General features: G+C 42.3%; 1 protein-coding gene across 1 annotated transcript; it reads left to right on the top strand.

Annotated features, from left to right (window-relative positions):
• Positions 1-670: 670 nt before the first annotated feature.
• Positions 671-2,473, top strand: LOC120053392 (NADH dehydrogenase [ubiquinone] 1 alpha subcomplex subunit 7-like). The gene is made up of 4 exons (XM_039000517.1): positions 671-773; positions 995-1,044; positions 1,211-1,345; positions 2,279-2,473. The coding sequence occupies exons 1-4, from the start codon at positions 723-725 to the stop codon at positions 2,367-2,369; spliced, it is 327 nt and encodes a 108-aa protein (XP_038856445.1). The 5' UTR covers positions 671-722; the 3' UTR covers positions 2,370-2,473.
• The last annotated feature ends 9,483 nt before the right edge of the window (positions 2,474-11,956 follow it).

Here is an 11,956-nt window from a genome sequence, read left to right on the forward strand (position 1 = left end):
CACTTTGTTTATATACATTAAAAAATTATACTTTAAATGCAAATGTTTAATATTTATTTATCATAACAAACCAATGCCTTTTTAAATACATTGTGGTTAAGGTAGTAAGGTAGAGTATGATTTCATTTAATAATTTAATTAGAATTGTTTTAACACCAATCATAGTCAAACTATCGCAAACTGTTTGACTTAAAAAAAAACATGTTTTGTATTTTTTCAAGAGCCGTTTGGGAGCCAAAAGAGCCGGCTCTTTTTGGTGAGCTGAGCCGAACGAGTCGGCTCACTGAAAAGAGACGGAATGCCCATCACTAATTTGACATGTGACTAGAGCTTGCATTGAATTGTGGGTAGTATCAACCCCGCAAGTGACCATGTGGTTCCCTCGGGCTAAATCTAGTGCGGAGGGGCAACGTTAGATCGCGTAAGTGGGGCGGCAGGTATCCTAGTGGTTAGAGCGTTGGACTAGTACTACTTCTGCCCCTGAACAAGGAACAGTTAACCCCACTTCCTAGGCCGTCATTGAAAATAATAATTTTTATTATGTACTTTCTGTATTGATTTGTTGTTAATAAAAATTAATAATAATAATAAAAAAAACTGATTTGCCTAGGTAAATAATAATAATGCACCATGGCAGCACATTCTGATTTCACCCCAGAACGGTAGGTGTCAGTAATGCCCATTGCCTGTCTTGAAAATAGAGTATTCTGCCCTTGACAACAATGGCTACTGCTACAAAAATTATCCAGAGGCTCAGAAATATTTTGTCGGGGGTAAGCCATCTCATCACATTGTGTATTTAGTGCAAGTGTCACTTATTTCAAGTTGCCAACACATTTGAAGAGTTTGCAGCCTGTTTAACTGCCTAAGGACACAGCTAACGTTAGCTAGCCAGATGGCTTGTTACTATAGTTTGCTGACATTGTATGTTGGAAATGGAAGACTCTTTAAAAGCAAGTTATTACTTTTAATTCACCTTATCAAATTTCCACAGCATAATCTGCAAGCAAAGCTACAGTTGCGTTACGGTGAGATTGCAAAGAGGTAAGTGGCAGCTCACTCATGTCTTTAATGTTTCATGATAGCTAAGAATCAATTTAGGCAGAACGTTTTCAGCAGGTTTTGCATGACACTCAAATGGGAGGGGAGGAAAGGATGGTGTTTGTACACTTTGTAAATGCCACAATCTTTGTTACAATCTTTTGTGCAGGACCCTACCACCACCCAAACTTCCTGTTGGGCCCAGCCACAAGTTTGCCTTCAATTACTATAATGGCAGAGATGGGCGTAGAGAGTCTGCACCTGCAATGGTTGTGATGTCGTGTCAAAAGGCCTTGACTGCTTGGTAAGTGGGACATAATAAAGGCTATGACAGTGGAACAAGTGTTGGGATTCCTTCTCTGGCAAACTGGGTGGAAGTTGAGTGCATATGACTACTTTACTGTACAGTTTTCAAGCAGAGTCAAAGCAGTCCCGCTTAGATTAGACTGCATTAGTCTCTTGTGAAAATTGCTTCACACACACACTACTCACTCACACAGACACACTACTCACTCACACAGACAGACCCACTACTCACTCAATCACTCACACAGACACATTACTCACTCACTCACACACACTATTCACTCACTCACACAGACTATTCATTCACTCACACAGACTCCTCACACACAGACTACTCACTCACTCACACACACACTCCTCAATCACACACACACACACACACACACACACTCCACACACACACACACACACACACAACCACACACACACAACTCTCTCTCACACTACTCCCTTCATTGGCTCACACACACTCGCATACAATCATCATATACCCTGCTGCTACTCTTATCATATATCCTGATGCGTAGTCATCTTACCCATATACATATATAACTCTCCCCCTCCAGTATCCCTCCACATTGTAAATATGGTATTGGCACTGACCCTGTATATAGCTTACTTACTTTCTTGTGTTCATATTTCTTGTGTGTTTTTGTTCTATTTAAATTTATAGTACTACGGATATTGATTACTGGATTGTTGTAAGAAAGTCCTTTCACTGTACTTGTGCACTTGACAATACAACTTAACTTGCCTACGCAGACACTTAAATCTGTAAATGGCCAATCAAGCAATATTTTTGGATCATAGTAAATATTTTGGATAGTATTATACAATATCGGTGTGCATTTGATTTAGCTAGAGAATTAACTTCCTACTGTATCTTCTGAGTGATGTACCAACATTAACTTATGCTTTCATTCCCTTACAGCCAAGCTCTGGAGGTGCCAGCAAAGCGTCCAGTCACACCTGGAAATGTTCCCAGGGAGCTAACGCTGTCTACAGACCAGCCATACCTCTGAACAACATTGTTTTATTCCTGACTTATTGTAGGTCTGACAGCAGAGCACAATGTTGCTATAACTATTGTTCAAATCTTGTAAAATATTAAATTGTTAATACATTATGTAATGTTTGAAGAAATGTTTTGTAATGACCAATTGCTCATGTTACTAGCATATATACTTTGTGAGTCAATCACAGTTTTGGGTACCTGGTTAAAGGTAGACTCAGCGATATGGCGTAGATGCAGAAAGTAAACAGCATAGTGGGTCAACTTCCGCAACAACTAAGTGCGTTGAAGCGCGAGGCTCAACTTCTCCGCTGTTTGGTGCCCTGGCTACCACACTGAACTGCGTTATGGGAACCCATGCACATGCGCAGATGCTGTGTGAGAGCGAAGTGTTGCATCTCGCTCATTTCTATCTCCGGTGCTGCTTGTGGCAACGTCATTTCACTGAGTCTACCTTTAATATCCCCAAAGTAGCTCATCATTATCAGGAGTCGACTCAACCATTCATGCATGTAGTCTGCTGCATATTATAGAATCTCAGGGTAAGTATAAAACTAATTGAGACAAGACAACCATTGATAAAATATATTTGCCAAAATGATTCATCGCAGAGTTGTTATGTCAAGGACAGTTTCCTAAACTCTGTTATTTCCCCATTATTAACCATGGCATCAAGGCCGCCCACTTAGTCATGGATAACACTTACGCTACACCCATCGCTGTTCATCCACCCACTTCTTTTGCTTCACCAGAGGAAAAGGCGAAGCGAGATGGATAGCTGAGCCCAAAATCTGTCTTCTCCAGCAGGTGGTGTTTTTCTGTCACCAAGCGAGGAGTTTTTGTATAGTGGTCAATGCGAGAGTGTTGATGAGGGTTGTTGACTTCAACTGCCTGTATTCAATGGAATATCCATCTCGAGACAATTTCGATATAAAGTGTTTTTTCTCAAAGTTGCCGGGATGTCCATGTCCTACTTATATCAGTACACTCCTAACAATATAAGCATTACAAAACATATATTCTATCAAATAAACCTTACGTAGCAAATAAGCCATACACATTTTCGTTTACCAAATTCGACTCATTGACCTCCATACAAACTCTTCAGTAAGGCCATCTTACTGCCAATGGAGATTGCATGGCTGTGTGTTAAATTTTATACACCTGTCAGCAACGGGTGAGGCTGAAATAGCAGAATCCACTAATTTAAAGGGGTTTCCACATACTTTTGTATATATAATGTATATTTGGATCATCTAGTGGCTACATCCACTTTCACACACTCCAAGCATGCTGTTACCCCATAGAGAATGATAGAGGCCTCTAGTGGCCAAAAGGTCGTTTTAGCATGGGCAGCGCCATTGAGGGCTTCCACCATTTTAAAGTAGTCAAACTACCTGGGTGGGATTTCCTATGAGTTGTAACCTCAATGGCGCTGTCACAGTCACTATAATGGCACAGATTAAATTTTACCTTTATTTTATTAGAGAGTCAAACTGAGATGGTCTAATTTACTGATGAGCCCTGAATTAAATTACATGACAGAAAATACACACATACAAATATAAATACAAAATGCAAGCTGAAAGAAAAATCCAGTCATAAAAAACAAACACGTTCATCACACAAATACAAGGTCCTCAATCAACTTATTAATAAAGATGAGTCCTCGAAATATCTCTATCTCTATGAGTTACCCATACTTGCTACAGTGGCACGCTATTGACATTAATGCATGCGACTTAAGCTGCATTCAACATAACTGGGAACTCTGAAAAATATGAGGTCAAATCATGACGTCAGTGATATTTAGCTCGGAAATGCGGATCTCTAGAAAGAGGCCCATGTTCCAGAGTTGGAATTCCGAGTTGGATGAACATTTTTATCGCTTTTCCAAGTTGGAGTTCCCAGTTGTTTTGAACACACTGAAGACAGAAGTCGGCGATTTCCGAGTTCCCAGTTGCTTTGAGCGCGGCATCAGCACCAGGAAAGGGATTTACGTCTTGATCAGACGTGGGAGCTTCACAGACGTGATTAGTTTGGATTTCAGAACACATTGCAACACTTCTGTTTTGAACACAGCTCTCCTTATTAAAGCACAATTACGTCATTTCCACGTGCCTCTAACTGCAGACACAGAGTATGGGAAACTTTCGTAGAATACTTCTTACTCAGTTACTAACCTTCCATTATATTTGGGGTAAGATAAACTTGCCAGTTACATATTTGCACATGTGTTTTATTGGTATTCGTCATGTTGCATTGGTGGCGCGTGCAACGTCATTGCCATCGCCCGATTAGCAGCTGTTTTATGACGTGAGGCCCACATTTATTGCAGTTGCATTAGCTAGTTAACAGATTAACGGGTTAGCGTCGATGTAAAAACTATTTTGGTTGCATTGAAGCTAGCCAATGTTATGCTCAATTAGGCACTGTTTTGCATAGCACAGAGATTTTTCGAACAACCTTAACATGGCTTTACTATCTTCGTTCTCGATTCGGCCAAACATGCATATTCTAAAATGTGTCCAGCTGCAGGTGGTTCGTTTGAATTAAGAATTCCTTTTTCTACATGAAGTAATCCAACAATGGGTACACTAATACTTATTTGGTATCATAGCGTCCACACATTTTGTTTGTGCATGCTGCCACCTACTGTGCGGTAGTGTGGTTAGTTACGTTTTTGATAAATAAAATAGGGAGGGAGGGACACATTGCACCACCAACTAAACCCACACAAACACACACACACATTGTTTTAATACAAATTCAAAACCCCTGTACCGCAGACACACTTAAAACGCCACCAGAATAATCACTCGTTTCAAAGGCGCCCTGCTGTTGTCCCTAGTCATGTGACGTGAAGTGCCCGCTCCCTCTGAATGACTTCGCTATCTTCACCGATTTTAACAGTACCTAACTTATTTTCTACCCAGCCTGAAACTACATATGGATCGGATTTGGAGATTTGCACCACACCTGCCACCACAGGTAATTCATCCTCACTCTCATCAGGTTGAATTTCTGAGACTGCAGAATATGGTTTGAGCACCTCCTCCCAACTGCCCACTGCACTGAAGCTAGGAAACACTGTCACCACCGATAAATATACGGTAATCGCATTTCAATAACCATTTTCTACGGCTGGCCATGCTTTCCACCTGGATACCCCTACCCCGGTCAACAGCTCTGCACCCACCACAGCAACTTGCCCATTCCTCCCCCATTTCTCCTTCACCCAAATCCAGATAGCTGATGTTCTGAAAGAGCTGCAAAATCTGGACCCCTACAAATCAGCTGGGCTAGACAATCTGGACCCTCTCTAAAATTATCCGTTTAATTGTTGCAACCCCTTTTACTAGCCTGTTCAACCTCTTTCGTATTGTCTGAGATCCCTAAAGATTGGAAAGCTGCCGCGGTCATCCCCCCCTTCAAAGGGGGCGACACTTTAGACCCAAACTGTTACAGACCTATATCTATCCTACCCTGCCTTTCTAAAGTCTTCGAAAGCCAAGATAACAGATCACCGACCATTTCGAATCCCACCGTACTTTCTCCGCTATGCAATCTGGTTTCCGAGCGGGTCATGGATGCACCTCAGCCACGCTCAAGGTCCTAAACGATGTCATAACTGCCATCGCTAAAAGCCGTCTTCATCGACCTGGCCAAGGCTTTCGACTCTGTCAATCACCACATTCTTATCAGCAGACTCAACAGCCTTGGTTTCTCAAATGACTGCCTCGCCTGGTTCACCAACTACTTCTCTGAGTTCAGTGTGTCAAATCGGAGGTCATGTTGTCCGGGCCTTTGGCAGTCTCTATGGGGATGCCACAGGGTTCAATTCTCGGGCCGACTCTCTTCTCTGTATACTTCAATGATGTCGCTCTTGCTGCTGGTGATTCTCTGATCCACCTTTATGTAAACTACACCATTTTGTCTACTCCTGGCCCTTTGGACATTGTGTTAACAAACCTCCAGAAGAGCTTCAATGCCATACAACACTCCTTCCGTGGCCTCCAACTGCTCTTAAATGCTAGTAAAACTAAATGCATGCTCTTCAACCGATCGCCACCCTCCCGCCTAGCATCACTACTCTGGGCGGCTCTGACTTAGAATAATGTGGACAACTACAAATACCTAGGTGTCTGGTTAACTGTAAACTCTCCTTCCAGACTCACATTAAGCATCTCCAATCCAAAATGAAGTCTAGAATCGGCTTCCTATTTCACAACAAAGCATCCTTCACTCATGCTGCCAAACATACCCTTGTAAAACTGACTATCCTACCGATCCTTGACTTCGGCGATGTCATTTACAAAATACCCTCCAACACTCTACTCAGCAAATTGGATGTAGTCTACCACAGTGCCATCCGTTTTGTTACCAAAGCCCCAAATACTACAAACCACTGCAACCTGTATGCTCTCGTTGGCTGGCCCTCGCTTCATATTAGATCATCAGGCTGCCTTTAGAGAATCCGTAGGTGAGCGAGTAAACTCCCATTGCCATCAATTCTACTTGCTAACATGCAATCATTGGAAAATAGAATGGATGACCTACGATTATTCTACCAACGGGACATTAAGAACTGTAATATCTTATGTTTCACTGAGTCCTGGCTGAACGACGACACGGACAATATCATGACATACATGATTAGCTTATAACAGTGAACCTTTTTTTGTGGGATACACAAGGCAATTCTAGGTCTTGTGGCATATTTTGGTTAAACTATCCCCAATTCAATGAAATTGCAACCCTCTGCATGCACAGTGCATTCTTCCATCATGTGCAGTGCGCTCTTCAATCACATGTACAGCCGATTCTCAAGATCCTGCACACTAATGAGATGCTATTAAGCCCACACTACTACACTGTCTGAGCCAAGGACTAAATGCGTTCTGTTAAGTTTTGATTACAATACTGGGTGGGGTGAATATATTTTATATGACATTATTTTTTTGTTAACTAGTAAATAGTAGCCTACAGCAAAGTGTGTTTAAATCATTTCTAACTTTTAACAATTTCTGCTAGTTAGTTTTTGCTACCATGTGGGGTTTAGCTTGCTTGAGCCTGTTAACTGAGGGGTGTTAATTCACCTATTTCCATACATGTTTCATTGACTGTTTCAATGAATCAGACACCTTATCGATAGCAACAGCTCATGGTCCTCCTGGAATCAGACGGGTATTTTTCACTCAATGGAGGAACGTAGTCAGAGAAATGCTGATGAATGTCTTGCTCGAGCTGTGTATGCAACCGGTTCACCTCTAATGCTCACAGGCAATGTGTATTGGAAGAGATTTCTGAATGTTCTTCGCCCAGCATACACCCCTCCAACCAGACATGCTTTATCTACTCATTTGCTGGATGCAGAGTTCAAGTGAAGGTCAAGCAAATCATAGAGAAAGCAGACTGTATTGCAATCATCTCTGATGGGTGGTCGATAGTTCGTGGGCAAGGAATAATGAACTACATCATCTCCACCCCTCAACCAGTATTCTACAAGAGCACAGACACAAGGGACTGTTCGTGGGCAAGGAATAATTAACTGCTTCTCTACCCCTCAACCAGTATTCCACAAGAGCACAGACACAAGGGACAACAGACACACCGGTCTCTTCATTGCAGATGAGCTGAAGGCAGTCAAGGTTAGCCTTCCAACAGGACAATGACCCTAAGCACACAGCCCAGACAACGCAGGAGTGCCTTCGGGACAAGTCTCTGAATGTCCTTGAGTGGCCCACCCAGACTTGAATCCGATCTAACGTCTCTGGAGAGACCTGAAAATGGCTGTGCAGCAATGCTCCCCATCCAACCTGACAGAGATGGAGAGGATCTGCAGAGAAGAATGGGAGAACCTCCCCAAATACAGGTGTGCCAAGCTTGTAGCGTCATACCCAAGAAGACTCAAGGCTGTAATCGCTGCCTAAGGTGCTTCAACAAAGTACTGAGTAAAAGGTCTGAATACTTATGTAATTTGATAGTTCAGTTTTTTAAATATATTTTGGCAAACGTTTCTAAAAACCTGTTTTTGCTTTGTCATTATGGGGTATTGTGTGTAGATTGAGGGGGGGGGGAAACAATTTAATACATTTTAGAATAAGGCTGTAATGTAGCAAAATGTGGAAAAAGTCGAGGGGTCTAAATACTTTCCGAAGTATTTTTAATCCATTGTAAGGCTGCATGATGCGACTGATTTGAAAAAAGTCGCTTTAAAGGCATGAGCTCTGCATTGTTTTTTGTGCAGGCTGCACACACTTCATCAGTCTCTCATTCACAATTTGACAAGCACTTGATAATGCCTAGAATTTCAGGGCAGCATCCCCTTAGTGTTGCCGTAATGCACCCTAAAAAAATCTGTCTCTTGCGGCCAGTGGCCGTTGTGCCCTACCTTTCACTCACATGGCTCTCCATTATGTGACAAGGTCTTTCTCACAGGCTACCAGTGAAGACAGACAAATCGGGGACGCAACTGCATGCGTCCTTATCCAATTACAAGGTGCATATTGAAGATATTGGAAGAATTGTCCACATTTACTTTTCGTCAGCCAACAAGATGAGTAGGCCTAACGAACAGCAAAAGCAGTAGCCTATGTCAATCTACTATCCCCCATAGTACTAAAGTTGACCTATTCTGTGCGAGAAATAAATATTCCAAGCAGTCTGGGACAGTTGTGGGATGCGGTAGATCCCAAGTGAATACAACCACTAGCATCCCCCAAACTTTTTTTTACGCAGTGTGGCTGACGTAACAGATCAGAACATTTGTTGATAAACTATTAGGCTCTTTCTTCACATAAGCGCAGCAATGCACACATGGTAGTAGGCTATACGTGCAAATGTTCCATTAGCGGAAACACCATTATCAAAAGTGACCGCAAATGCAATTATGCATGTAATGCTTTTATTATGAAGGTGCATGTTTATGGTGAAAATGATCTTCCCCAAACTTGAAACTCACACCCTGCTTATGTATGCCAGTTAGGCTCTACACCCCTTGTAAAGCGGATTAATGTTCCTAATTTTAACAAGTTATTTGGCCACTTTAGTTGTGATTCAAAACAGATAGGCGTATGGGCTTGGCAACATCAGGTGTGAGACTATGATTCAATAAAGTTGCAAAAAAAAGGCATTATTTCTTATGCTGGGCATCATTCACAAGTGATAATCTAATAGTGTCACCCATCAGACTGTTCTTGATTTAATCTTGTCTTTCCATATACTAAATCATGTGTAAAATGTTTTGATTTTGAATGGACCATTATCATGCAGTGGGGAAAAATGCATGTCATCTATACACTTAAATAGTGAATGGAGGATGCTTTTCAGGTGGTTAATTTTCATGCCAGCCAGGTAGGCTGTACTACTGTTGCAAATATAAGCAATGCGCTTAATATTAGGAAAGTTCAGAAATAAATATAGTAGGCCTAGCCTATTGAAAGCTGATGGGATCCTCTTTTTAGTAAAAATCTAATTGTATTTGTCACGTGCTGAATACAACAATACCTTACAGTGAAATGCTTACTTACAATGTTTTAAGAAAAAAAAGTGTTATGTTAAAAATAGAAAATAAGAGGCAATCACTGTTTTTTTCACGCAATTGCAGAGCCTATAATAATGTTGCGCAACATGCTCCTGGACTCATGAAGTGTTTTGATTTAGATTTTTGATCACATTTGCATTTGTCAGTGATTAGAGGGACAATAGAGTGCTGAGTTCCAGGCAGTTAGCTAGTTTGGTAGGCCTCTAATGACTCGTGACAGCAGATGTGGCGGTAATATGGTCACCGCAACAGCCCTAGGTCTAAATACTTTCCGAATGCATTGTACACACAAGTAGGTCACATGGGGGAGAGGCATTGTGCCATGAGGTGTTGCTTATTATTATTTTTTTGAAACCAGGTTTGCTGGTCACTTCCTCTATGTAAGATGGAAGGGAGTTCCATGCACTCATGGCTCTGTATAATACTGTACGTTTCCTTGAATTTGTTCTGGACCTGGGGACTGTGAAAAGACCCCAGGTAGCATGTCTGGTGGGGTAAGTGTGTGTCAGTGCTGTGTGAAAGTTGAATATGCAAACAATTTGGAATTTACAACACATTCATGTTTCTTATAAAAACAATAACACATGCTTTGTTAAATGCCAGGGGCAGGTCATTGGTAAAAATATAAAAGAGTAGAGGGCCTAGAGAGCTGCCCTGCGGTACACCACACGTTACATGTTTGACAGAGAAGCTTCCATTAAAGAAAACCCTCCTGAGTTCTATTATATTGCCATATCGTGGATTCAGAGCGGAGGTTGAAAAGCCATAACACAAGTTCTCAACAGGTTATGCAGTAATATGTCAAACATTTTAAAGCAAGTATTTTCATAACATGCGCCATCAAGTGCAGCTCTGCACTTGATAGCACGTTATGAAAACATAATACATGCTGTAAAATGTTTGACATGCTACTGCACTGTAGGGACTACCCCAAATTGAAGTCATTCATTCAACGTTTCTGTAGCCACTTCGTTTTTCATTTTCTGTAGAGTGAGTAGCCTCTAAGTATATAATATTCAAAATGCATTTATTCATTTGTAGGCACTCTAGGTAACACCCTGCCGACCTGTGAACAGTTCAAGTGCAGGAATGGGAGATGTATCCTCGGCCTCTGGGTGTGTGACAGGGACGGCGATTGTGAGGATGGCAGTGATGAATTCTGCAGCAGGGAGTGACAGTGGAGGGGTTTTTACCTTATTAAAGACCATTGGATCGGGGGGCCTCCCGGGTGGCGCAGTGGTCTAGGGCACTGCATCGCAGTGCTAGCTGCGCCACCAGAGTCTCTGGGTTCGCGCCCAGGCTCTGTCGCAGCCGGCCGCGACCGGGAGGTCCGTGGGGCGACGCACAATTGGCATAGCGTCGTCCGGGTTAGGGAGGGTTTGGCCGGTAGGGATATCCTTGTCTCATCGCGCTCCAGCGACTCCTGTGGCGGGCCGGGCGCAGTGCGCGCTAACCAAGGGGGCCAGGTACACGGTGTTTCCTCCGACACATTGGTGCGGCTGGCTTCCGGGTTGGAGGCGCGCTGTGTTAAGAAGCAGTGCGGCTTGGTTGGGTTGTGCTTCGGAGGACGCATGGCTTTCGACCTTCGTCTCTCCCGAGCCCGTACGGGAGTTGTAGCAATGAGACAAGATAGTAATTACTAGCGATTGGATACCACGAAAATTGGGGAGAAAATGGGATAAAAAATAAAATAAAAAATAAGACCATTGGATCATAGGGGAGACTGAATGTCACAGTACAGCATGTAACTGTACTAACTTGATAGCGTCCAGTAACGGGGATGTCAAAGTCCAGGGTTTGAGTTTGCTGATTTTAATACGTGGCCATATCAGTTGTGACATTTCTGCTGGAGCATACTGCAGGTCTGTACACCTGTGTCATCACTGTACCATCTGGATCAGGTTCACTAGACACCAAACAGACCAAAACGGGGAGAGACTACATGAACTTGTCAAATAAGAAATGCTCTTTTTTGTTTTCCATTCCAAAATGTTTTGCTACCGTGCACTATGAATATGATCCAGATCACATGTATATAAAATGTATTGAGA

The sequence above is a fragment of the Salvelinus namaycush genome, chromosome 9 (genome assembly GCF_016432855.1).
Source record: "Salvelinus namaycush isolate Seneca chromosome 9, SaNama_1.0, whole genome shotgun sequence".
Lineage (NCBI taxonomy): Eukaryota > Metazoa > Chordata > Actinopteri > Salmoniformes > Salmonidae > Salvelinus > Salvelinus namaycush.

Excerpts from the sequence above, each read along its gene's own strand:
- LOC120053392 (XM_039000517.1), top strand. The coding sequence starts at position 723 with ATGGCTACTGCTACAAAAATTATCCAGAGGCTCAGAAATATTTTGTCG. Across the intron at positions 774-994 it reads TCAGAAATATTTTGTCGGGG|CATAATCTGCAAGCAAAGCT; the intron begins GTAAGCCATCTC and ends AAATTTCCACAG. Across the intron at positions 1,346-2,278 it reads CAAAAGGCCTTGACTGCTTG|CCAAGCTCTGGAGGTGCCAG; the intron begins GTAAGTGGGACA and ends ATTCCCTTACAG.